Raw genomic sequence first — 27,366 nt, 5'->3', positions numbered from 1 at the left:
ACTTAGCGCATTGGCCAAGCGCCCTTCCGCCATTTTGTCTCCTGGCCAAAGGCCATCTTTGGTGTAACGGAGGGTCGGGGGACGCGGGGGGCCGGAAGGTGCAAAAGGGAGGCCCGTTACGCTTTGGTGCAGGTGACGGCCGAGGAGGGGTTGGTGGCGTGGCCCCCCGAGGACGGGGAGCGGCCCTCCTCCATCCACTTGTCCAGGCTGCGCCTCCGGGCGTTCATGAAGAAGTTGCTGACGGTGGAGAGCTCCAGGCCCAGCTGCTGGGCGATGGTGATCTGAAGGTCTTTGGAAGGGCGCTGGTTCTCGTGGAAGATGGCGTGGAGCGTGCGGCGCTGGATGTCCGTGAAGACCAGGCGGTGGCGCTTAGGGACGTGGTTTCGGTCGGCTTTGCCTTGATCTTGCTCTTTCCTTTTGCAGGCTGGTGGGAGGCAGCAAAATGGAGAAGAAAAGAGAAAATGAGATGGCGTTTGTGACACACCGCAGGGCCAGATCATTGGGTCCTCTAGCTCAATGTGGCCCCTGAGGCCTTTTTTGGCCTCCCCCACCCATGCAGCCCTTCCCCCAAACCAGGTAAGTGAGGTGCTGGGCTTTGGGAAGATGGTGCGATGGCTCTGGCAGGGCCCTAGAGTCCTCCCAACTCCTCCCCAAAGCCCGGTTAGTGCTTTCCCAGTTTTGGGAAGGAGGTGGAGGGGCTCGGGGAGCCTGCCAGAGCCTCGCGCAGGGCTGGATCAATACCTTCAGAGGCCCTAAGCACTTAAAAGATTTGGGTGGGACCTTTTACCACATGTGGTGGAATTGTAAAGAAATAAAGGAATTCTGGGAAATATATAATGAGCTCCCGTTGCTCGGTGTCTGCTCCTGCCAACCCAGCAGTTTGAAAGCCCATCAAGTGCAAGTAGATAAATAGGTACCACTCCGGTGGGAAGGTAAACAGCATTTTCGTGCGCTGCTCTGGTTCGCCAGAAGCGGCTTAGTCATGCTGGCCACATGACCCAGAAAAACTGTCTGTGGACAAATGCCAGCTCCCTCGGCCAATAAAGCGAGATGAGCACCGCAACCCCAGAGTCAGTCACGACTGGACCTAATGGTCAGGGGGCCCTTTACCTTTACCTTTACCACATGTGGTGGAATTGTAAAGGAATAAAGGAATTCTGGGAAATATATAATGAATTGAAAAAAAATATGTTTAAAATAAGCCTTTTTGTTAGGAATTGTAGGTGCAGAGATACCGAAGGAAAAGAAAAGACTGTTTATGTATGCCACAACAGCTGCAAGGAGTTGCCCAGAGTTGGAAAGACGACAAGGTCCCCACCAGAGTGGACTGGCAGATTAAACTATTGGATTATGCCATTGGTATGAAAAGTTGGGCCTCCCTGATCTGTCTGCACTGATCGGCAGTGTTGTAGACAGGGAGTCTCCCCAAACCCCCTTCCTGGACATGCCTTTTCCGGGATTAATCTCTTCTGCATGCAAAGCAGGTCTCTGTTCCTGAGCTACAGTCGTCCCCTTAAAAATAAACCAAGTCTCTAGTCCTCATGGTTCTGAAGAAAATGCTGAGAAATAGTGATATCGGAAGCTGTCTTATACTGAGTCAGACCTTTGAGCCATTTAGCTCCGTATTGTTTACATGGCCTGGCTGTGGCTCTCGGGGGTTTCAAACTGAAGCGTACCCAAACCCTGCCTACAGATGCCTTTTCAGGCTGTTCCCTTAAAAACTGAGCTAGACGGATTTGGTTCTGTGTTACGGCACCTTATTACTGCGTCCCTCTTTAAACCAGCCTTTCCAAAGCGGCCAACGCTTTTAAAGTTTTGCTTTTAAAGGGGATGATGACCTCAAAAGAACGTGCCTCCCTTGTTTTTAATGCCTCTGTTTAATTGCATGGATTGGAGGAGGAGGGAAGAAAGGAGGGAATTTAATGCCAAATCAATAGTTCTGGTGACTGAAGTCTTCCGTCTCCATCCCTTGCTCAAAAAAACCTCTCGGCTCCCTTCCGTATAGCTTCCCCCCTCTAAGAAAACCATGCTGGGTTTCTGTCCTGAATGTGCCTCCCAGTGATGTAACACTTCCTGGGTTTCTTCTGTGCCAGAAGCTTCCGGAATGGTTGAGCGTCGTGGGGAAACTTCCTCATCTCTCCTGCCCGTCACCCCAAAGAAATCACCCAAAGGGTGCACACATTTATGCAATTGGGGTGGTTTATTCTGAGCTGGACCATAAAGAAGGCTGATCACCAAAGAATGGATGCTTTTGAATTCTGGTGCTGGAGGAGACTCTGGAGAGTCCCATGGACTGCAAGAAGATCCAACCTCTCCATTCTGAAGGAAATCAGCCCTGAGTGCTCACTGGAAGGACAGATCCTGAAGCTGAGGCTCCCAGACTTTGGCCACCTCATGAGAAGAGAAGACTCCCTGGAAAAGACCCTGATGTTGGGAAAGATGAAGGGCGCAAGGAGAAGGGGACGACAGAGGACGAGATGGTGGGACAGTGTTCTCGAAGCTCCCAGCATGAGTTTGACCAAACTGCGGGAGGCAGTGGAAAACAGGAGGGCCTGGCATGCTCTGGTCCAGGCAGTCACGAAGAGGCGGACACAACTAAACGATTAAACAACAACATTAGGAGAGCTCTCCATCCAGTCCAAAATCTTGTTCTCACAGTGACCATAAATGCCCCAAAGAACCTAGAAATCTAGAGGTGAAATCCCCAAAAAGGATGTTCCTTTTTTTCTGTATGGCACAACAGCTGTGAGAATATTACTAGCGAAGAATTGGAAGAAACAAGATTTACCAACCATCAAAGAATGGCAGATGAAGATGATGGACTATATGGAACTTGCCGAACTGACTGGAAGACTCTGAGACCAGAGAGGAGACGGTGGAAGACGATTGGAAGAAGTTTAAAGAATATCTGATAAAATATGTTAATATTTAAATCTTAGAATAGATTTGGAAGTGGATATAGGCTCTACGGTTAGTGTATTTTAAAACAGTATTATTTGTAAGTGATAAAATGTGAAGATTTTTATGGTAAAAGTAAGCGTGATTTAAAAAATGGTTAAAAATTATGATATATGTAAACTGCTAAAGATGAGGTAAAATGAAAATCAGATAGGGGGCACTTGGGGAAGCCCACCTAACAATGTTTAGAAAAAATAAGGATAAGACAAGAATTTGTTTGTATTGTTTGTATTTTCTGTTTGTGTTGTTTAGTTGTGTTATAAAATGAATAAAGAAATTGGGGGGTGGGGGGAAGAACCTAGAAATCTGGGTCGACTCCCTCTGGACCTGGAGGTTCCATGAGAATGTCAGAAAAGCCTGGATGCTGGATCAGGCCCAAGGGGGCGGGATGCTGTTTAGTTCAGCATCCTCTTCTCACACTGGTCAACCAGATGCTCCGAAGGGAAACCAGTAACAGGATCCGAGCGCAAGAGCTCCCTCTTCTCCTACGGTTCTGGTATTCAGAACCATTTCTGCCTCCGACTGTGGAGACAGGGCAGAGCCATCTTGGCTAAAAGCTCTTCCTTCCTCCATGAACTGGTCCCACCCTCTTTTAAAGCCATCACTGAAGCCTCGAGAGCCAGTGTGGTGTAGTGGTTAAGAGCGGTAGTCTCGTTATCTGGGGAACCGGGTTCGCATCCCCGCTCCTCTACACGCTGGGTGACCTTGGGCTAGTCACACTTCTCTGAAGTCTCTCAGCCCCACTCACCACACAGAGTGTTTGTTGGGGGGGAGGAAGGGAAAGGAGAATGTTAGCTGCTTTGAGACTCCTTAAAGGGAGTGAGAGGCGGGATATCAAATCCAAACTCTTCTTCTTCTTCTCCTTTGAAGGCACTAGTAAAAGGTAAAGGGACCCCTGACCATTAAGTCCAGTCGTGGCCGACTCTGGGGTTGCAGTGCTCATCTCGCTTTACTGGCTGAGTGAGCCGGTGTACAGCTTCCGATCATGTGACCAGCATGACTAAGCTGCTTCTGGAGAACCAGAGCAGTGCACGGAAATGCCGTTTACCTTCCCGCCGGAGCGGTACCTATTTATCTACTTGCAGTTTGTGCTTTCAAACTCCTAGGTTGGCAGGAGCAGGGACTGAGCAACAGGAGCTCACCCCGTCGCGGGGATTCGAACCGTTGACCTTCCGATCGGCAAGTCCTAGGCTCTGTGGTTTAACCCACAGCGCCACCCATGCCCCACTGGTAGAAGGCGCAAATTTTTCAATTTCAATCTCTCAATTCAAGTGCAAAGGAGAATAAAAGTTTGCAAAGGAGAATAAAAGTTAAGTCCACATGGAAATTCATTCCATCCGTGTGAATTTCTCTTGCTAGACACATATGTGTATGCAATTTTGACTGATGTTTGTTTTCATCCCCCAAAAGTTTTTGATTTGAGTTTCTACTGAAATGAGGCTGCATTGTAATGTTGTGTTTTAATCTTGTTTTTAAGTTGTATTTTAATCCATTGTTTTTATATCTGGTGTTAGCCGCCCTGAGCCCAGTCTTGGCTGGGGAGGGCGGGGTATAAATATTATTATTATTATTATTATTATTATTATTATTATTATTATTATTGACATACCTGCACAAGCAATTTTGTCTAACACAATGCGTTTGTGGATGTCATGTTCCCTAATATATTTGGGGGGGGCACATATACCCTAGCATGTGCATTCCTGAACCTATCACTCAGCTGGAGGAGGGCACGATATCATTCGGAGATAATTTTGGAGGATGGCTGTGTTTGGATTTTTGGTATCGTTGTGTGATGGCCTGGGACTCGAACTAGGACTTGGAGCCAGAGGAGTCTCAGTCTGCACCGGATCCTTTGCCTCAGGCGGCAGCTGAACCAAATCTGGGGCCTGATCCTGAAGAGTCCCAGTCTGCACAGGTTCCCCTGCAACTAGCACCAGCTGGGCCGAGTCAGGGGCCTGAGCCTGCCCTGGCTCCAGATGCGGGGATGACCTCGTTGCCTCCAGCTGGGCCATCACTTACAGCTGCTCCACTACCGGTTGAGTCAGGAGAGGCTGAGGCGGCCCCTGGGACTAGTAACCCACCAACGTCTCCGAGCTGCAGAGACTGAGGTCTGAGAGAAGGAGAGACCTGAGTACTCGCAGGAGGAGTGCTCGCCTTTGGGCGAGACAGGGAGGTGAGTCGCCAGGGGATCAGGACCAGCCATTACCCCAACAGAGATAAAAGGCTGTCGGACCTTGCCCCAGGTTGCGGGAACAACGTTGCTGTTTGCCAGAACCTGTCTGTGATCCTGTACCTGTCCCTGCCTGGTTTCCTGCCTTGGCCCTGTCGGACTGACTCCTAGCAGAACCCTTGGATTCGGGACCAGACCTGGACAGTGTTACTCGGCTTACCCCCGGGCCCAGCACACGTTTTGCTAAGCGAGAATGAGGCAGATCTGCTTTTTGCTGCGACCTGAATTGAATTTCTCCACCATTCCTACCTTGTGGTAGGAAGGGGGCCAACCTGGGAAGCTTGGAGAGGGAAAGGAGGAATTTGAGGACATTGAGGGGCAAAAAGCAGTGGCGCCCCCTAATGGTGAAGGCTAAGCATGTCCCCTCGCCCCCATTACCACCGTTGGTGGTATAAAGTGTCTGGCAGTGTTTGGGTCCCCAGACGTTGTTGGACTACAAAACCCATCACGTTGGCCATGGATAATGAGAGTTGTAGTCCAATGACATCGTGGGTGAGGTCCCAATGTTGAAGAACAGTATGGCGTTCTTCCTGTAAGAAAACACTGTCCCTTTTTGCGCTTGATTCCATGGGATGAGACCCTCCTTTAACCTGTAGCTTTGTGCAAATATGGTTGCCAATTACCGTGTTTTTTGCTCTATAAGACTCACTTTTTCCCTCCTAAAAAGTAAAGGGGAATGTGTGTGCGTCTTATGGAGCAAATGCAGGCTGCGCAGCTATCCCAGAAGCCAGAACAGCAAGAGGGATTGCTGCTTTCACTGCGCAGCGATCCCTCTTGCTGTTCTGGCTTCTGAGATTCAGAAGGTGCGTCTTGTGGTCTGGTGCATCTTATAGAGCGAAAAATACGGTATTTACCGGCCCCTTGGAGAGTGTGTCTGTTAACATCCATAAAGCCCATACACTAACAAGTTCCAGATTGTGGCAGACTATGCTCTCCAGCAAATGCAACTATGTAAAAAAATATATAAATTGCTGGGGGGGATGGGGGGGTGCCAAGCCGCCTCCTGGCCCCTTGTCAACCAAGCACTGCCAATTTATCTCACTGCCGTGAAAAGGTTTTGCCTGCCAAATTCTGTGAAAAGCACAACAGCGTCCAGATCCTGATCAGTTGGCAATCCCTGCCCTGCATTCCCCCCGTGGCGTCTTTTGACAGCTGCCAGAAATGGACAGAAAATGGAGGTGATGCACACACGAAAAGGAAAAGAGGATAGGGAAGGGAATGAGACGGCAGTGCTAGCAGCCACCCAGGTCCATCATAATATTAAAACAAGATGTAATTTTGCAAAGCTAAGACATTATTAAGCAACCTGGCAAAGGGTCTCCATTAACATTTAATGGGCTGAGATTTTACGGCCCCGTATTAAAACCTTGCAGGTTTTCTTATTTCTAAATGAGTCTTTTATTTTAATTAACAATCTGCAGGAGAACTTTTCAGGATGGCTTGAGGGCGATGGCTTCGGCAGGAGGGCTTTTGGGTGGGTAGGAAATGTGTGTGTCTGATAGCACAGATTTCTGTCCCAACTTTATCCCAGTGTCAATGTTTACATCTAAAAAGAAAGGAAAAGCATTTCACTTGGTGGCTCAACGAAAGGCCAGAAGGTAGATTTTTGTACAGCGTCTAGCACACCGTTAATCTGTTTTTCTATATCCAATTGTATCCTGTATGTCTTTACTAAGGGAAGTGCCTGGCATTGCTTGGAAATCCCCAAAAACCAACCAAACCAGGGCAGTTTTGCGGTCGGTGGTAAGAATTGGGGCAGCTTGGAAAGTTTCTGTCTGCCATCTTGATTCAAAATGGTGTCCAGTTGTATCCAAACATTGATGAAAACCTGTTCCTTGGTGTCAGGAGCTGCCTGAAACCCCAGAGAGCCCTTCTACAATGCTGTCCAGGGTTGTAAAGACAGCGGAGAGAATAATTGGGTGCACCCTTCCCACCTTGGATCAAATCTATGCTGCCAGGTGCTATAAGAAAGCGGCAGAGATAGCGCAGGATAGTGCGCACCCCGGAAATGATCTCTTTCAGCTTCTGCCTTCTGGAAGAAGGTACAGGGTTATAAAGACCAGGACTAGCCGCCTGAGAAACAGTTTCTACCCAAATGCAATTCTGGTTCTAAACGCAGCATAAGGGGTCTCTATAGTATAGTGTATTTTAAAATGGGGTTTCAGAGTTTTTAGGGGTTTTGGAATGTGTTATGTAGTTATTCAATTTCATTGTTCTGCATGGGACAATGACAATAAAGATATCATATATCGTATATTGTATATATCAACAGTACTAAGCTAGGTGGACCAGGGGTCTAACGCAGCATAAAGCAACTAGTTTTCTCTGTTCCTGTTTGAGGCAGCACTTGAGGACTAGAAACTTGCTTTGCTTTTCAAAGGAGGGCCATTGCTCAGTCTAGCAGCCACTTTGTGCTGCCTGCCAGTGTTGACAATGCTGAACTAAATGGACCAAGGATCTGACCTGGTATATAGCACCTCCTTATCTTCCTTTGCTGTTGTCCTTAATTATGTCTATTTTTTTTATACCATGTTACATTTTCCCTCTTTCTTTTCTTTTTTTTAAAAAAAGCTGCTTTGGGTCTTTTATTTTTAATTTTTAAATTGTGCTCCAAATAATGAACAAAATAAAAAGAAAAGAAAACTCACTAGCAACGGGAGCAAAAAACACCATACAATTAACTTTTTTAAAAAATAGTCTTAATTCATTAACAGCTTTGCTTGTCTGCCTGGTGGTCTTGCGCTGGGTTTTTTTTGGGGGGGGGGATGTTTGTGGTTTACTTTATCCTGCTTTCTAAACATTTTATTATATGTTAAGTGTACAACGCAATTGGGATCCTCCTCGCTGCCTCGCCCACCTCCTTACAAAAATGTCCAAAAAACATTTTAAATGGGACAAATGAAAATCAGATTGCAGGTGTGGCAGGTCCCAGGGCAGAGGTAGATGGACGAAATAAGGAAAAGGGGGATTATAAAACGTGGATAACAGATATCAAATTAAGTTCTGCTTAGAGCAGACCCGCCAAAATTTATGAAACTAAGTTCACGTTGATGAATTTCAGTGAATCTCTTCTGAATAGCACTGGCAACAACCCAGTCACAAGTTTACACCTCCGTATTATATCCGAATCGTATGCCGTCCCACAAGACCCTCTCCTACCCCTTACAGTCTGCATGCAAATATTTCAAATCAGATCAATTATAAAAGAAAACAAAACAGCAGAGCTGGGACAGTCCCAGATCAGAGGCACCAGAGAGAGAGGAGGGAAGAAATGAAATTAGATTTAATAATAATAATAATAATAATAATAATAATAATAATAATAATATATGTCTTTTGGCATGAAGCAGCGAGGCTTTTCATTTCATCTCATTTTTGGAAGAAGCCCTAATCTGTATGGCGTATCTGCCTTGCGGCCGTGAGACGTGACGAGCTGCCTTCACTCTCCCGTCTCCCTCCTTCCCTCTCCACATCTTCCCTGAGTGGGCTCAGCTCAGCTCCCCCCCCCCACCTCCGCCCCCCGCCTCTGCACTGCCTGCACGCTGATAGAAAATATTGATCAGATCCAAGCTACGCCAGCTGCAAAGACCAGCCAGTTTTGCATTAACCCTTGCGGGGAGGGAACGGCGGCACGCCTGCGCCGAGGAAAAACGAGACGGGGACCCCATCCCCTCGCCCTTTGGGAAACACGGAGTGGGGGCGACTGCCTATTATTTTAGGGGAGAGCTAGCAAAGCCACTGGGGACGTGGGCGGCGTTGTGGGTTAAACCACAGAAGGTCGGCGGTTCGAATCCCCATGACGGGGTGAGCTCCCGTTGCTCTGTCCCTGCTCCTGCCAACCTAGCAGTTTGAAAGCACGTCAAAGTGCAAGTAGATAAATAAGGACCACTCTGGCGGGAAGGTAAACGGCGTTTCCGTGTGCTGCTCTGGTTCGCCAGAAGCGGCTTAGTCATGCTGGGCACATGACCTGGAAGCTGTACGCCGGCTCCCTTGGCCAGTAAAGCGAGATGAGTGCCGCAACCCCAGAGTCAGCCACGACTGGACCTAATGGTCAGGGGTCCCTTTACCTTTACCTAGCAAAGCCACTGAGGGAGGAAAAGGTTTATACAGAACATAATAGATCAAGCCCGTGGCCTGTCGAGTCCAGCGTCCTGTTCTTGCGGTGGCCAAGAAGATGCCCCAAAGGGGAACCCCACAAACAGGGCCCAAACACAAGAGCTATTCTCCCTTCCTGTGTTTTTCAGCTACTGGCATTCAGAAGCAACTATGGAGTCAGAGCAGAACCATCATGGCTAGTTATAATCCATGTTACTCATCCGTAAACGTGCCCAGTTCTCTTTTAAGTGATTTCCCCAGTTCAACTACACGTTTCACGAACAAGTTATTTCTTTCCTCTGTCCTGTTCAGCTTTGTTGGCTGTCCCCCTGGTTCCCAGAGTTACGAGAGAGGGAGAAAAACATCTCCCCTGATTAGTAGTGAGTGAAATGTTTGCCTTCTTTGAACCGTCTGCCGATGGAGGGGCTAGGCAGAAAATATCCAGGGTCGCAGAAGCAAGCGCACAGGTTAGGCCGCAGCGGTTCTCCACCTGTGGCGCCCCAGATGTTGTTGGACTACAACTCCCATCATCCCTGAGCTCTGGCCTTGCTAGCTAGGGGTGATGGGAGTTGTAGTCCAACAACATCTGGGCAGCCACAGGTCGAGAACCGCTGGGTTAGGGGGAAGCAGGACCAGAGGAACCTCTCAATGGCAACTCCACGTAAGCTTGCGCTGCCAGGTGAATCTGGAGCAGGGCTTGGGCCTGATGTCGGTGTGGGAAACGGACAAGCAGGGTTGTCCAGAAACTGACAGGCCAGGCATGCTGGAGACTCGGGTCTCTGATTATTTGGCCTCTGCTTTTTGGGAGGTGATGCCTGTGTCTGGATGGAGAGACTCCATCTAAAAGCTGCATCCTTCATGAACAAGGCACAATCTGCACTTTAAACTTAAAGCAGCGTCATCCCACTTCAAACAGTCACAGCTCCTCCCCCAAAGAATCCTGGGAACTGTAGTTTGCTCAGGGTGTGGAGACCTGTTAGGAGACCCATTCCCCCTCACACAGAGCTACAGTTCCCAGAGTTCCCTAGGAAGAGGGGTTGATCTTTAAACCACTTTGGGAACCATAGCTCTGTGAGGAGGACAGGGTGGTTTCGCAACTCTTGGCACCCTTGAACTACAGTTCCCAGGATTCTTTGAGGGACGGAAGCCATGCCTGCAAAAGTGGCCTGATTCTGCTCTAAACGGATCGTGAGGATGAGGCCTGAATCTTGCAGCAAGGCAGCCACACACTTGGACCCCATCTGCTCATGCGACAATTTGTGTGACGCCGCATGAAGATTGTCCGTTTCGGTTCTCCCACTTTCTCATTTTCCCCTAATATTAAATTCAGCTCTCCACATTTCGCAGCAATTTGCGGGTTTCTTTATTTTTAATCCTCGTGAGAATTCACCAGCATTTGTGTGCAAATTCCTTCTAACGAACACATCTTCGCGTGAAGTTTTGACTAATGCACGCATTTTTCCATCTTCCTCCAATATAATGAATATATCCATGTTCTTTTGACTAATACTCTCGTTTGTATGCCCACTTTGCCCTAAAAGATGCATTGGAGAGCAGTGCTGGAGAATTTGGATGCGTGTGAATTTTGACAGGCGGCTATGTTCTGTTCTACACATTGTTTGCAATCGGCTTTAAATGAGAACAGTGTGGAATTTCTCTCCCCATCCCATCATGCTGATTCTGGTAGAAATTTAAAAATAGCCAAGTGTAGCTGCCAAGTGATCACCCACCTGCCCATCCAGCTCAGATGGTTCTTCCTATTTTTTTTAATATCTATATACTTTCCCCATTGAATGTGGTTTGTATCACTTACTTAAACTTTCTCCACGCAGATGGAACAGTGTGTCCAGTCCTCTAAATGTCAGAACCATGCACTTTTTTTGGGGGGGAGGGGGTTATAAAATATTCTCGAGAGAGATTTACAACAGAGATAGAAAACTCTGTGCCCCCTCCCCTGTTGTTGGACTACAAGCAGTGAAGCAAGAGTCTGTTAATTTCAGTTTCTATTCATTTGTGCTTTGACTAAAGCTCAGTTCTCCATTTCTGCAACTTTTTGCAGATTTATTTAAAAAGGTCCTTACAAAAATTCACCAGTGTTTTCATTTCTCCTAACGAGCCTCTTTTTGTATGCCATTTTTGCCAAATACGGATGCTTTTGCAAACAATTTCCCCCTAGCTGATGCATTTTTCTGCATGCTCTTTTCACAAATATATATGCATTTGGAAACACGCTTTCCCCCACAACATATGCGTTCTCCTACACATTATTTGGTTGCAGAACCACATCGCAAAATTCAGAGCGGTGTGACCATCAAAAGTTCGCTATGTTTCAATACACGCGTCAGTGTGATTTAGGGAGATTTGATTTAAAATCTGAACCAAATTTCTCCCGCATCCATTAACTGCAACTCTCATTTGCCCTGGGTGGAAATTAGAGTTCAACAACTTCAGGAGAGGCACTGATCTGTTTGTGCATCCCAACAACAATTGGGTCAAACTGCAGGTGGGAAAATCCAGAAATTTAATCTCTCTCTCTCTCTCTCCTCCCCCCTCCCCCCAAACAAAAACATGCACATTTTGGGCACAGGGTTAAAACCAAGAAGGGGCAATTTTGGGCCAATCAAAACGGGGGGGGGGAAATCAATGTTTTGCTTTGCAGAACAAAACACCCTGGGGAACGGAACAGAGGGGATTCTGGGGGAGCACACCGCTTGCTAGCTTGTGACTGTGTCTGCCGCAGAAAATAAAATCAATGACTTCCCCTTATATGAAGTCCCTCAGTAGGTCGAGGGCAGGGGGGGGCAGAATAGAACGGTTTGCCTTCCCCTACCGCCCCACCCCAAACAGCTGCTCGATTCTGTGTGGAGGGGGAACAGGAGACTGCCCAGACTTTTTAACTGAGCTTTTTTGCACACACACAAACACCCTGGACAATGGGAAATGCTTCTGCGGCCACCATGATATTAATAGCCAATCGCCGTGCAGTTGGGCTCTCGACAACATGGCCGACCCATCAGGAAAACGTCCCCGAATCTTGACATTCACGCTTGCTTGCGCTAATATGTTCAAGCGCTCCATCATGTCACAGCAGGCCTGGCCCAACTGAACTGGATGTGCAGAATCCAAATGGTCCTACCCCCCCCCAATTGCTCATTAGGATGGGGCCCGATCCAGTACTGACTGCCACTCCATTTAAAATACATCCCCGCTGCCCCCTCTAATAATCTATCGACGACATCCTGAGAACTTGGCGTGGTTAAATGGATTGATTAAAGCTTAAAGAGAGCTGTGCTTGTGCCTGTTTACTCAGGAGTAAGCCCCAACTGGGTTTATTGGAGTTTAATTCTAAGGAAGCGTGCCCAGAACCGTTCTCGGCTGGTTTTTGTGAAAAGGCAGGCCAAGTGTTAAGAGCACACCTGCTTTTAATTTCGGGGCAATGATTTTGAGGCCGGTGGTGTCGCTACAAAGGGGGACGTCTTAAAAATCGTTAAAGGGAGCCTTTCTCTTCTAAAAAAGCAATGGGTGGCTGCTTCTTTTTTTATTAAAAAAAAGCAAATTGTACTTTTAAGATGCCTCCTTCGCTCAAACTCTCTGCTTTTAACAAAGGAAGTGTTAAGCTGTGTGTGTGTTTTGTTTTTAGAGAGCCATGGAGGAGCTGTGATTAAAAATAAAATAGAAATACGTCAGCCACCAATCCTGAGGTTTGGGGGAGAATGCACAGGTTTTAAACTTTCTTTTAAAACTGAGTCAGTCTTGTGGGTAAAAGGAGGACAATGAATGGACTAAAATTTAAGTAAATTCGTTGACCATTCATAAAATAAAAATAGTTAAGTGTGTGTGTTTTGCTTGCAGTGTGTGTGTGTGCATGCTTAAAATAACTTTTCTACACAAATGTTCTCATTGCTTCCTTTGACACTTGTCCTCCCATTACAAACTCCCATTTGTAAAATTAAAAAGAGTGTTCTTTTACCTCTTTATACAACTGGCATTATCATCCAGTCAGTCCTAAAGAACAGTCCTGGCCTGAGGTGGGAACGGACAAATCAGTAATTTTTAATTTTTCTTACTCGTTTCAGTTTCCTGCGTTTCCACATCAGTTTGCAATAAACAAATGGGGGGAAAAACCTGCTAAAAATTTGTCAAGTGCTTTAGTGCAGATTTATCCCAATTTCCCCTTCCTATTTGCAAGCAAATAATTCTCTATGTTCCCCGAATATATGGCATCTTACGGCACACACACGACTCTATTTTGGGGCAGGAGGACTGCCTTGCAAAATTCAGAGAAGTGCAAATTTCAAAGCATCAATGTGTTTTGGTTCGTGCGTTGTTTTCGGGAAGCGCAAGCCAATTTCTCCCTCCCCACCATCCCTGCCTGAGAGTAAGACCTAGTGGTGGGACTCACTTGTAAGTCACACCTTGCGCAGCATAGAGGCAGTGCTGGTTTTTAAAGGAGGGGTAAATGATCTCTTCCCCAAATCAACGGGAGGCTCCGGGACGGGATAGTTCCTCATGCAGCTTCGCTGCTGATTCTCCCTCCCTCCCTCCCTCCCTCCCTCCCTCCCTCCCTCCCTCCCAGGAAAGCCCACTTCCAAACGCTGCCTTGGAACTTCCTGCTGCTTCGGGGAAGAGACACAACGCGTCCGCTGGCTCGCCTGGGCCCCCTTGGACATCCCAGTGCGTGACCGTCCTTCTGATGGATCCATCACCCCGTGACAGCTTCATTAGCTCCTAACAAGCCAGCGGTCGCTCTCTGCCGGCGCAGGTGACGAGGCCCCTTGCTCTGCCAGGGAAATGGCACTCGCACAGGGGGAACGGAGCGTGGTGGAGACACCCAGGGTGCCAGGGAGGGTCACCGAAGGCTGCCGTCGAGAGAGGGGGCGGGAAACGGCGGCCTGGTGTTTAAAAATCTGGTTGCTGAAAGGAGATGCACCAGCATCGAGTCGGAATGAAAAGCTGCTGTGTTGGTTGTCTAAATGCACCCAGTGTTAGGAAAGCGACAGGCTGGCTAGAAGCGTGGTTGCAGCGGTTAGAGGGTCAGCTTGGGTCTGGAGAGACCAGAGTTCAAATTTTCATTTGGCCTTGAGTGACCTTGAGCCGGTCACTCTCATACGAGCAGAAGAAGAGCCCAGCTTGCTGGATCAGACCAGTGGGCCATGCTGTTCTCACAGCGGCCGACCAGGTACCCACAAACAGGATTGGAGCCCAAGAGCAGCTCTCTACTCTCTTGTGGCTTCCAGAAACTGGTCCTCAGGAGCATTGCTGCCTAAATTCATCCAATCCTTTTTCAAAAGCCATCTAGGTCAGGGGCCATCCTGTGGCAGTGAGTTCCATAGTCCAGGAGTCCTTTCCAGTAGGCACGCTGCCTCAGCCTTAACCTCGCAGGGTTGTCACGAGGATAAATTAAGCACCCCCAGGACAGAAATGCCAAAACTATGCTGGATAAATTGGGTGTTGGTGGGGAATAAAGCTGGACCATGTGTTCTGGTTTACCACGGACATTTGCTGTCCCCATTTTGCCTCTTAAGAGTCTGAGGATTTTTTTAATGAACAAGACTTGTCAATCAGGTTTCAGCCTCACCTCTGGGTCCTTTGAAGCTGGTTTTCTTGGTTAGGGGGATGGATGCGAATGAGCACTAGGGTGACACACAGAAATTGTGAGGCCTTGTCACTGCACACCCAGTGGCAGGAATGGTATGTTTTTGTGCTGTCAGTTTTAACAGATTTTTGGGCCTCTGTGTGTGTGTAATATCAAAAGCAGAGACATCACCTTGCCAACAAAGATCCGTATAGTGAAAGCTATGGTTTTCCCAGTAGTGATGTATAGAAGTGAGAGCTGGACCATAAAGAAGGCTGATCGCCAAAGAATGGATGCTTTTGAATTCTGGTGCTGGAGGAGACTCTTGAGAGTCCCATGGACTGCAAGAAGATCCAACCTCTCTATTCTGAAGGAAATCAGCCCTGAGTGCTCACTGGAAGGACAGATCCTGAAGCTGAGGCTCCAAGACTTTGGCCACCTCATGAAAAGAGAAGACTCCCTGGAAAAGACCCTGATGTTGGGAAAGATGGGGGGCATGAGGAGAAGGGGACGACAGAGGACGAGATGGTGGGACAGTGTTCTTGAAGCTACCAGCATAAGTTTGACCAAACTGCGGGAGGCAGTGGAAGACAGGAGGGCCTGGCGTGCTCTGGTCCAGGGGGTCACGAAGAGGCGGACACGATTAAACGACTCAACAACAACAACAATATCAAAAGCACAAACACTCTTCCAGCTTTGAAATCTGCCCACATTAGGCATTGTACATCAAATGTGCAAAGTTAATTCCTAATCTGTGCTGGGAAGACGAGAGAGAGACTTTAAGCAGTGATCCACAGTGATGGGGGTTATTTTTTTCTTATTTCCCATCTCTCCCCCCCCCCCAAATCTATGCAAAGTTGGAATCTGTGCCCTGATTGGGCACCAGTGGTAAGGACCTGCACTCTGCACATGCTCTGAAAAGCCATCTCCTGTCTAAATAACATATGGCAGTCTCCAGGACTATGGCACCGCGTGGCCATTAGAAACCTGGCTTTTTTGAAGAACTACCCAGCCTTCGCAATTCAGGATTAAGCTATGGATAAACATCAGCCTTCGATTTTCCAACACACTTTCAAAGAAGCAGTTGGAGTTTACAAGAGGCTGGTGGTTAAGGGCATGTGGTGTGAGCCAAATACTGTTCACACCTTGGCTGAACCAGAAACCGCAGTCTGTGCCCGGGAATAACATTGCTATCTGTAACGGGATAATATAGGAACCTTGTCTGATTATTTTCAGCATCTGTATTGGAGGGAATTCAATATGTCTAGCCGAGCAAAGTTACATGATAGCCAAATATTTGAAAGGCTGTTGCATGGACTATGTGAGCTTTTTTACAAAATGACACCAGTAATTGGGAATATACCCTTCCCACTTAAATCAGACAGGCACCTGCGGTGCTGACCATTTTGTCACCCACTGAAAATGTTTTTGATTTATAGAATCGTAGAATCGTAGAGGGGACCCCAAGGACAGAAGTGGATTTAGGGGAGCACAACCTGTTCGGTTGCACTGGGTGCAGAGCCTCAGGGGCACTGCAGGGGGCGCCACAACTGTGATATAGAATGGAGTGTGAGAGGCGGGGGCTGAATTTTGCAGTTCAGTTTGAGACCCAAGGTCTGCCACTGCCAAGGATCATCTAATCCGGCCTTCTGCAGTGCAGAAATGACAGCGAAAGACAGTGTTGGCAAAACTATAACCTGTCAGCGAGTTTAATTCTATCTGTTTATGAACACCATCAAAGCCAATCTTCTCTGACTTAAAACTGGGGTTTATTTGAGAGTAGCTGGTGGTCTTCTTGGAGCTGTTAGGCAACGCTTTTGGAGTTGTACTAGTTATTGTTTGGAATTCTTGCTGAGTTTCATCGCGTTTGTTTTTCCCCTGATGCATTTAGTTGTTTTGAATTTTTGCTTCAAAATATTATTTATTTCTTTTGCATTTTTAGCTGCCCAGGGTTGTGGTTTGGGCAAGATAACGCAAGATATTCGTTTAAAAATCAACAACCACAGATATATAAGCAGGAAAATTCTGTTCTGTCACCAATGTCTGCTGGAATATCTGGTCACTGTGAATATGTAAACTTTCCACAGATTTTATTTTATGGTATGTATTTGTGGCTGTGTGTATATGTGTGTGTTTACTATACACATACTTCATGCACCTCAGAAAAGCTTATGTCATAATAAACAGGAAGCCGCTAAAGACTATAAAAAAACCTTTCTAATAAGAACAATTTTTGTAAAGCTCTCAGTCTGGCACTTACTGCAGACTCTCCTTGCTCTGGCTCCTGAAATTTCACACAAGAACTTCCCCCGAGTCTCTAGCTTATCTTTACGGCAGTGCGGTGTAGTGGTCAGAGTATCAGATTAGAACCGGAAAGATGCAGATTCTAATCTCACACTCAGCACAGAGCCCATCAACATCTCTCATCCTAATGGGGTTTCTAGAGATTTTTATTTTTTATCATTCAGTGATTTTCTTCGTATTTATGATTTTCTTCATTTTACGATGTTTCTGTAATGGTTTTATTGTACACTGCCATGCTTGCCTTTTTTAAAGAGTTGGTGGTTTATAAATAGTCTTATAAATAAGTAAGGAGATGTTGGAACAAAACCGCCCACTGCTGTTTCAGAAGGTGAGACCCAGCAGAGAACGATTTCAGCTCGGCATTAAGAAGGGTAGAATTTGGGACCCAGAGGGGTCCGCTTCCTGGAAGAATGATTTAAACAAACATGAGAAGAACTTATTGAAGCTACGAGCTGTTTGACATGGACAGTGTGGGTCTCTCCTTCGTGGAGAGTTTCCTGTCTTGGCAGGGGATGAAGAAGAAGAAGAGTTTGGATTTGATAACCCGCTTTATCACTACCCTAAGGAGTCTCAAAGCGGCTAACATTCTCCTTTCCCTTCCTCCCCACAACAAACACTCTGTGAGGTGAGTGGGGCTGAGAGACTTCAGAGAAGTGTGACTGGCCCAGGGTCACCCAGCAGCTGCAGGTGGAGGAGCGGGAAAGTGAACCCAGTTCCCCAGATTACGAGTCCACCACTCTTAACCACTACACCATGCTGGCGGAAAACCTACCAAACTCACACCTTACGAAACAGTTCGCCAACACAACTAGCCTTTGACATTTGCACTTCTCTGAATTTTGCGGGTAAGCAAGACATTCTACCCTCCCCCAATTTCCAACAGTTCAGAAGCACTGCTGCCTCTGACCGCGGGAACAGAGCACAGCCATTGTGACCAGTAGCCGCCATGGTAGTCCGTATAGTTCAAGCTATGGTTTTCCCAGTAGTGATGTATGGAAGCAAGAGCTGGACCGTAAAGAAGGCTGATCACCGAAGAATTGATGCTTTTGAATTCTGGTGCTGGAGGAGACTCTTGAGAGTCCCATGGACTGCAAGAAGACCAAACCTCTCCATTCTGAAGGAAATCAGCCCTGAGTGCTCCCTGGAAGGACAGATCCTGAAGCTGAGGCTCCAAGACTTTGGCCACCTCAGGAGAAGAGAAGACTCCCTGGAAAAGACCCTGATGCTGGGAAAGATGGAGGGCACAAGGAGAAGGGGACGACGGAGGACGAGATGGTGGGACAGTGTTCTCGAAGCTACCAGCATGAGTTTGACCAAACTGCGGGAGGCAGTGGAAGACAGAAGTGCCTGGCGTGCTCTGGTCCAAGCAAGAGGGTCACAAAGAGGCGGACACCACTAAACGACTAAACAACAACAACAGCTGCCACTAGCCCTCCTCTCCTCCATGAATTTGTATAGTCGTCTTTTAAAGCCATCCAAATTGGGGACCATTGGTGCCTCTTGTGGGGGAGAGATCCACAGATCAACTATGTGATGTGTGAAGAGGCCTTTCCTCTTATCTGTCCTCGATCTGCCAACATTCAGGATCGGTTAAAGGCGAGCTAAGTGATCTTGGAAAGGAAAGGAAAGGACGCCTTTTTAATTTCCCATCAAGGCAATGCTTGGCCATTATATATCATTTGTGATGGTCAGCAGAGTGAAGCCTGGGTTTATGGTCATCTTTGGACAGGGCATGCCGCCACGCGGAAATATTATTAGAATAACAGTGTCTCAGCATATCTAAGTATAGAGACATTGATTCCTTTGGTCTATCCTTTCCACGGGGGGGGGGTGTCTCTCCTCCTTCTCCTCGGACATGAGCTCATCTGGCGCGGGGGGCAGACCCAGTTCTGGTTCTGGATTTGCAGGAAAAGAGCCCTCAATACCCAAGGTCAAACCCCTGGAATACTGTGTCCCTTTCTGAGCACCACAATTTTTTTAAAAAGGACAGCCTGGAGTGTGTGCAGAGAGGGAGACCAAGAGGATTAAAGGCCTGGAAACCAAGCCTGATGAGGAACGGTTGAAGGAGCAGGGTTTGTTTAGCCTGGAAAAGGGGAGACTGAGAGGTGATTTGATAGCCATTTCCAAATATCTAAAGAGCTGTCGCATGGGCGACGGAGAAAGCTTGTTTTCTCCTGCTCAAGAGGTGAGGACCTGAACTAGTGTACAGTCATACCTCGGGTTACAGCCGCTTCAGGTTGCGTTTTTTTGGGTTGCAGACCACCAAAACCCGGAAGTACTGGAATGGGTTACTTCTGGGTTTCATACATGCGCAGAAGCTCTAAATTGCTCTTTGTGCATGTGCAGAAGCGCCAAATTGCAACCCATGAGTGTACAGACGTGGGTTATGAATGCTGCGGGTTGTGAACGTGCATCCCGCACGGATCACATCCGCAACCCGAGTGTCCACTGTATTTAAATTACAAGAACTGAAATTTTGACTAAACTCTCTGATGGTAAGAGCTGTTTGCTTGTGGAACCGACTCCCTTGGAAGATGGTGGACTCTCTTTCGCCGGAGGCTTTTGAGCAGAGGTTTGTTGGCCATCTGCCAGGGATTATTTAGCTTTGTTCTGGCATTGCGGGGGGCTGGACTAGATGAGCTTTGGGGGTCCCTTCCCACTGTAGGATTCTATTACAAGGAATGTGAAAGGGGCAACAGCTCTGCTGTGAGATTTCGGTGGTAGCACGGGAGTGCCTGCGTGTTGTGCCAGGACTTTGGGGACCCGAGTTCAAATCCCCACTCGCCTTTTGCTACATGTGACCTTGGGGGCAGCCACTATCTCTTGGCCTAGCCTACCTCACAGGTCATCGTGTGAGGATAAAACAGCGAGGGGTGTGGCGGGATAAGGAACCAAGCCAGAAGGCAACTGTTGTGCTGGCCCTGGGGGGGAGGGTTACCGTTGGCGTAGTCAAAGTCCGGTCCTGGGTCGCTAGCCTGGAAACAGTTCACAAGGAGCGGGGCGAGGTCCGAAGCAGGAAGCCGGGCGGGGACAGGAACACTGGAGGGTCAGGTCTGGGTCCGGGCAGGAACAGGTACTCAACAACGACGTTGCTCCTGCAACCTGGGACCGGGCTGACTGGCCTTTATCTTCTCTGAGGCCAGGGGCGGTCCCGGCCCCCAGGAGACCCGCCTCTCCTGGCCTTAAGGCGAGCACTCCTCCTGGGAGAAACCAGCTCCCTTCGCCTCTCTGCCCTGAGCCTCTGCAGTTCAGGAGAGGCTGAAGGGTTACTGGGCCCAGGGGGAGACTCACCTGTAGGCACTGAGTCCTCAACCACCTCTGGAGCCATAGTGGACTCACCTGGTGCCTGCTCCTGAGGATCTGACACAGGTGCAGGCTCCTCAGAATCTAGGCCTTGCCCGAGTTCAGCCGGCCCTGGAGGCGGGGACTCCTGTGCAGGCTGGGATTCCTCCGGTTCAGCCTCTGAATCGGATTCCCAGGCCATCACAACTGTGAAATATCAGGCTCAAGTCCCCATCCAATGGGGGTCTGCGTTGTTACAGGTCAGCAAATGCCTCTTTGGCATTCATTAACCCCTGCTACCATTAGAGGGGGAGTCCATTTGAGCAAGTGGGACGCTGCCCCACCAACCTCAGTCAGCCCCCACCTGGCTATCTTCCTGCTCACCTTTGTCTCTGTGTTGCCCCTTGGAGAACTCGGCAGCTAAGAGGAGGGTGGCAAGAACTAGGGTGAGCTGATTCCACCTGGCCATTGGCTCTGGCACCCCCTACTGCCCGGCTCCCTGCTTTCTGCCCTACCAGTCCCAAGGGGCACCCTTGCCTGCTACATTTCTACAGGTACAGGAAACCCCCCATTTGTGCACATTCGAGTTACGTGCAACCGGGTTCAGGTGCATCGCCGCAAACCTGGAAGTGGCACTTAAAGAGGCAGAAACGCCCATGCCCTCCCGAATGCAAAAATGCCGTGAAAACAGTGTCTAGCAATCCCAAGAGCCTTTGCAAGTGCAATCCCAAGAGCCTTTGCACCGACCTTTGAGGCCTATGGAGGGTTGGAGTTTGAGAAAGGAGGTTTGGAGGGAGTCTGGAAAGTGCTGCTGGGTTTTCTAAAGGGTTTCCCAAGAGTTTCCAGAGGTTTAGAGAGCGTCTGCAGTTTTTTCGATAGTGCTCCCAATATACGCGATTTCACTCAAATGTGCGGTGCCTGGGAATGTAACCCCCACATAAATGGGGAGTAGCCTGTACTTGTAAAAATGCTTTTGCCTTGCTTTTTGAACCACAAAGGAGGAGCCAAGCCTGTCTCAAGAACCTAGCAAGAACCCTCCTGAATGAAACAGAAGGCCCATCAGGTCCACCATCTTTCTTCCCAGCACAGGCCAATCAGACACTTGCAGTAAGCTTACAAGTGGGCCATGAAGGCAACAGCCCCTCCTCCATGGGGGGGGGAGGATAGAGGTCATTTGAGGGTAGACTGCGCCTGCACATGGCCGTTCAACTGAGTTGTGGACAGACCTGCAGTCATTATTATTTTTTAATCCCAATTAAAACCAGCGAAACTTCTGCCCATCATCCTGTTTTCTGGCGCCAAATCCCTCAAGTTCACTGTTAGTTGCATGAAGAAGGATGCTATCTTTTTGTCTGTCCCAAAACCTACCAAACGTCAGTTTCATGACCCAGAGCTCTAGAATCCTCTGCCCTGCATTCTGCCTTTTCTACACTACATACAGTTTTAAAATTTCTATCCTGCCTGCGCTTCATCCCCGGTTTTTTGTCTCAACTAAAAAGCCCCCCACACTTTAGCTTTCCTCTATAAAGAACAGTGACAGGGAAGAGATATCTGATTCCGTCTGCACTGTAGGCAGTCCTACCTAATTCATATTTTCCAAACCCAGGTGCGAATTGAAACGCAGCTGTCCTTCAAAACTCGCACTTTTCTGAATTTTGCAGTGCAAAAGTAATGGGTGTGCAAGTGCATATGCTTGTGTATCTGGGGACGTTAATGTCAACATTAACTTTCAAATTTTAAATTGGGAAAGTGCAGTTTGTGGGGGATTCCACAATCAACACAATCAGCATTGCAAGGGGTTCAGCTAGATGACCGTAGGGGAACCCCTTTCCACCCCTACAATTTAACACCTTGTGCATCCAACTGTTTACTCAGAAGAAATTACACCACCCCACACATCCTGGGTAGTTTTTAATGCTTTACTTTCATTCCTGGGCAAGTCTACTCAAAGGTAAGCTCCCCCACACCACTGCCGCTTCTGCTACACAGGCCTTATTCCCAGCCAAGATGTGTGAGCAGGATCACAGCCATATGGCTAAACCTTAACCTTGTCATCTTAGAACTGAGCCCTACTTATTTCAATGGGGATTACTCCCAGGTAAGTAGGGTTAGGATCGCTACCCAAGTTCTGCAACTGAATTGTAAAACGAAATCTCTTTTTAACACATTTCTCCAATTTTCTTTCTTTGTTACATTGTATATGTGTGTGTGTGTGTGTATATATATATATATATATATACACACACATATAACATCCTACTAAACTCAACTATATATAAACCCTACTAAATATATAACATATAACATCCTACTAAACCCAACAATACCCGTATTTTAGATACGCTGGGGGTGGCTATTATTCTAAATAGATTATCCATCTCAGTTTGCCCTTGAATCACGAAAGCTAGAGGCACGGAAGAAGAACAGAGCAGCGTGTGTTTAGTGGCAAGGAAATTTTTCGGAGGGGGCAATTCGACGCTTGCAGTAGCACCCAGTATAGGCCATGGGGAAATATTCGAGGGAGGCGCGGAACAATACAAGGAAAACAGAAATATAACCACAAAGAATCTGTGGACAGATTTCCCTATTTATTGGGCAATCTTACCCCAACCCCCCCACCCCAGCAAACCACTCTTACAGATATTGGATCCGACTCTATTGCAAAAAGCCTAATCAATAGCCGAGATTCATATTACCCAACAATAATGGATCCGAGAGGGTGATTATTCATTCAGCGCTCCGATATTCAGGACTTAACAGTTTTCAAGAAGTCGCCATAATGGTGACCTTTTGGCTCTTTCCTCCCTCACGCCCCTCTCTTCGTTTTATATATATATATATATATAATAACTGTGAGGGTTTACTTCCACACTCAGCCATCTCCACCCGCCTCTCTGTGATCATGCGAGTGAATGACAGTTTGCAAGGCATGGGGGGAATGGCGCTGAGCTGCATCCCAGCACCCAACACCCACACGGAGGCATTTTGCAGGCCCCAACGAAGCCCGGCATTGTGGTCAGCCTCAAAAGAACCGGCTGAGGAGGGAGCGCAGGGTTCGATCTCCTCGCCACCGTCGTGGACTTCCCTTGGGTTTGCCCATGGCCGTGTGCGGATCCTTGCCTGCGTCTGGGGAATGGCGCTCAGTGGGGCCCAGAGTCCCAATGTCCTCCTTGGCCATTGGCCATGCTTGCTGGGGCAGATGGGCATTGTAGTTCAACAACATCTGGAAGGCCAGATGTTCCCCCACACCTGGTCTGGAGCTTGGGGATATCCCAGGGCCTGATGAACCTGGTGGCTTGAACATTCAAGCTGGTGCCAAAAGACTTTGACTCCATCTTTTCACCCTGGCAACCCATCCCAGCCTGTGGCCTGGAAGGCTGGGTGCAGGATTTTTGAATGCCCACAGAAACCTAGGCTGGGATCCAAGCCCAGTCCTGTCTCTCAGTGTAAGGACATCAGGAGAGACCTGCTGGATCCGGCCAATGAGGGCCCCTTTAGTCCTGCATCCTCTTCCCTCAATGGCCAACGCCCCTGATAACATACAAGTCTAGCTAGACTGTCTCTGGAGCTGGAGGTTCCATAAGGACATCAGGAGAGCCTGGCTGTGATTTCCATTTCCCTACATGCCAACAAAGGAAGAGTGGATTTGTAAATTAAGTGAGTATATAGAATTGGCAAAATCAACTTCAATTATAAGATATAAATCTTATAAAGTTAAGAATGGAGTGGAAGTATTTCGAAGATTATATGTCAAAATATTGTTCTAAAAATGACATGTTAATAGGCTTAGAATTAAAAATGTAAGCAATAACAAAACAAAGAATGAAGGAAAAATCAGAATTTAACAAAAATAATTTATTGTAGAATGCAAGGGGAAAAGGTAGAAAGAAATATAAAGAAGTCGAATTGCTGTGGAGGGAAGTAGAGGGTGGAAGGTGGGTTTTATAATTAAGTCTATAATTATGCAGCTGTTGTAATTTAGATATTATATTTTATATGAGGGAATCATTGGAAATTTGGGTTATTAATTATATATGTTAAGTTTCAATAAAGATCTCTGAAAAAATGTGCTGCTGGATGAGGCCAAAGTGGTCCCGTCTAATCCAGCACCCTGATGTTCCAACTGGAAGCCCAAAAGCACAACCTGAGTGCTTGCAATTCACATCAACGGGTCTTCTCCAGAGGGGCTTTCAAATTCCAGCTGTGCCCTGTGCAACACCAAAATTCGGTGCACGATCCTGCCTCTCAACTTCCATTCAAAGTCTTTGTCGTGTTGACCACTTCGCTCAGCACCCAGTGAGGGTGGACCAGTCATGACCCCCTAAATCTGCCTCCGTCGCTGGAGGGAGTACACAGCTGGTAGCCACTGACAGCCCAATCCTCCTTCCTGAATTTGTCTAATCCTCATTCAAAGGTGGGTGGCCATAGCTGCCTCCTGTGGCAGTGAGTTCCACAGTTTAACTGTGTGCTGTGTGAGGAAGAAGTCCTTCCTTTCGTCCCCAAGCCCTGGGCTGGACAAGGTGTTCCTCCTTCGAGGAGACCCTTGGCAGGTCTGTTGTCTCAGCAGCCAGGCCTAGAGAGTCCAGCGATGCTCAACTCCCAAGCAAGGACCTGCCTAGAGCAGTTGGGGGCCGCCCATCCCATTTCGCCACCTGAAGCAAGATAGGAATGTGCCGTCACCTGCCTGCCCCCCGACTGCCCCCCCGCCCCCCCCGGCTTCCACCGCACGCTGGAACGCAACCCCGTCGCCAAATTCAGCCAGGGAAGAGCACTGAGCAAGGCTATGGCCATGTCTTCTCCACCGATGGGGTGAAACTCAGCGAGGGGGTGGTTTCTGCTGCCAGCGGAAATGGACGCTGCTTCACCCCGCCTAATGGGTGCTCTGGCTCTGTTAGCAGCGGTTCCCAAGTGGGTGGTGCCACTGGGGTGGGGTAGGGGTGGTATTCCCTAGTGGGGAGCTAAGGCGCATGGGGGCAGCAGCGGCTCCAGGAGACGCCAACGCCCAACAGACTTTGGAAAGCCGATAGCGCTGGATCCAGTTCATTCCTTCTGCTCACTTAATTAAACCAAATAGTTTTGGTTGGGGTTCGAATAAATGTGCAATTAATTGTTCCTCTTTTGAACTCCCTCGGGAGATGCTGGATGCTCCTTCCTTGGAGGTTTTTCAGCAGAGGCTGGATGGCTGTCCGTCATGGATGCTTTCGCTGAGATTCCTGCATTGCAGGGGGTTGGACTAGATGACCCTTGGGGTCCCTCAGGGGTGCCAACTTGAATAAAAAAATGGGGGGGGGCTAGGTAAGCCCCAACCCACATAACCGACCACAAGATTATGAATGACACACCATTTGAATGGCAATGTGCGTCAGTTTGGGGAGGGGGCTGGCCCCCTCAAATATTTTATTGGGGGCAGCCAGAAGGGGTTTTGACCCCCTAGGAACGGGCTCCTATGCTCCCCTACAATTCGGTGAGTCAATGAATTTTATTGGGCTACCATCTTCCTTTGTGGGTCATGCAAACCGCTGTTCTGAATAACGCTTTTATTGGGGTAGCAGACACGGGATGAGTTTGTGGAACCGAGGGGACAGCATAGCCGTCAACCTTTCCCTTTTCTTGTGAGGAATCCTATTCAGAATAAGGAAATTTCCCTTAAAGAAAGGGAAACGTTGACAGCTATGGGGGGCAGTGGCCTTGAAAAGGTTGTGAAGCCCTGATAGATCGGGTCGCCACGTCTGTCGGGGACCTTGAGGGGGGCGGCAACAGCCCCTCCTCGCTTCCTTGTATTGTTCCAGCCTTGCTTGCTCCCCTTGCTTGCATCTGGGGGAGGGCGGGGGTCAAAAATTATCTTACCTTCTAACCTTAAAGCTGCCATCCTCTGGAACTCGGGCTCCTGCAGCCACCTCCACATCCTCTTGAAGGTCTCCCTCCCGGACTTGAGCTTGCTCCAGGGCTTGGGGTTCCTCAGGAGGTCCGAGAGGGTGCCCTGCGACCGGCAGAGGACCCTCTCGGCGAAGATGGCTTGGGGGATGCTGTAGCGCTTGAGCTCCGCGATGATCCTCTGAGCCACCTCCTTGGTGTTGATCTCCTCCAGCTGGCTGGAGAGGACGGTGGTCTGGGTGGCGATGGGCGGGTTGGGCCGGGCGTTCATCTCCGCCCGGGGGTGTCCGTAGGGGGTTTGGCCCATGGCGCTGGGAGAGGCCATGGTGGAGTTCTGCGAGGGGGACATCTCCCGGGAGAAGTGCTGCTCCATCCTGCCAAACATGGCGGCCGAGTGCGCCTCGAAGCCGTTGCCCAATACCATCTTCTCGTTGCCCAGGGGGGCGGAGGAGTGGCCTGCATAGTTGTGCATGGGGCCCAGCTGCGGGCTGGGCAGGGAGGACAGGCTCTGCCCCATGCCGATGTCCTTGGGGTAGGGGCTGTAGAAGTTCCCCCCGGCGCCCAGGCCCCGGTCCTCCCGCATGAGGGTGAAGCTGCCGATGACGTTCCCCATGGGGAGGCACTGGTGGTGGTGGTGGTGGTGGTGGAACTTCTCGTGCAGGGGCTGCAAGGGCGTCAGGGTGGTGTAGCTGTTCCCCGCCCCGGCGGAGGGCGACTCCCCACCAAAGCCCAGCCCCGGGTGCAAGGTGGTGGCCAGGGCATGCTCCGCCCGGTGGTACTCGCTGCCCTCCAGGACGGAGGCCACCAGCGACGGCCTCTGCAGGGCCGAGTGCAGGGCCCGGCTGTCGCTGTGCATCAGCTCCTGCTCCTGGATGGACATGTCCCCGCCGTTCTCCAAGCTCAGCTGGACGTTCATGGTGCAAGACCCCTGGCCCTAGGCCATCATCTTCCCATCCGTTGGGCGAACCCGGTCTGAAATCTCCAGCTCACCGGGGCTCTGGGAGGATGGGAGCCGCGGGCTCTGGAAGGTGGTGGCTGGTTGGTT

At 48.8% G+C, this 27,366-nt stretch overlaps 1 protein-coding gene across 1 annotated transcript; it reads right to left on the bottom strand.

The window, feature by feature from the left end:
- Window positions 1-57: 57 nt before the first annotated feature.
- Window positions 58-27,366, bottom strand: LOC309358519 (hepatocyte nuclear factor 6-like). The gene is made up of 2 exons (XM_081891742.1): window positions 26,295-27,366; window positions 58-424 (listed from the first exon to the last, which is right to left on the bottom strand). The coding sequence occupies exons 1-2, from the start codon at window positions 27,235-27,237 to the stop codon at window positions 117-119; spliced, it is 1,251 nt and encodes a 416-aa protein (XP_081747868.1). The 5' UTR covers window positions 27,238-27,366; the 3' UTR covers window positions 58-116.

Source organism: Podarcis melisellensis (genome assembly GCF_964234715.1).
Source record: "Podarcis melisellensis genome assembly, chromosome: 16".
NCBI classification, from domain to species: Eukaryota; Metazoa; Chordata; class Lepidosauria; order Squamata; family Lacertidae; genus Podarcis; species Podarcis melisellensis.
The sequence above is the reverse complement of the archived record's forward strand: the minus strand, read 5'-3'. Positions and strand labels throughout refer to the sequence as shown.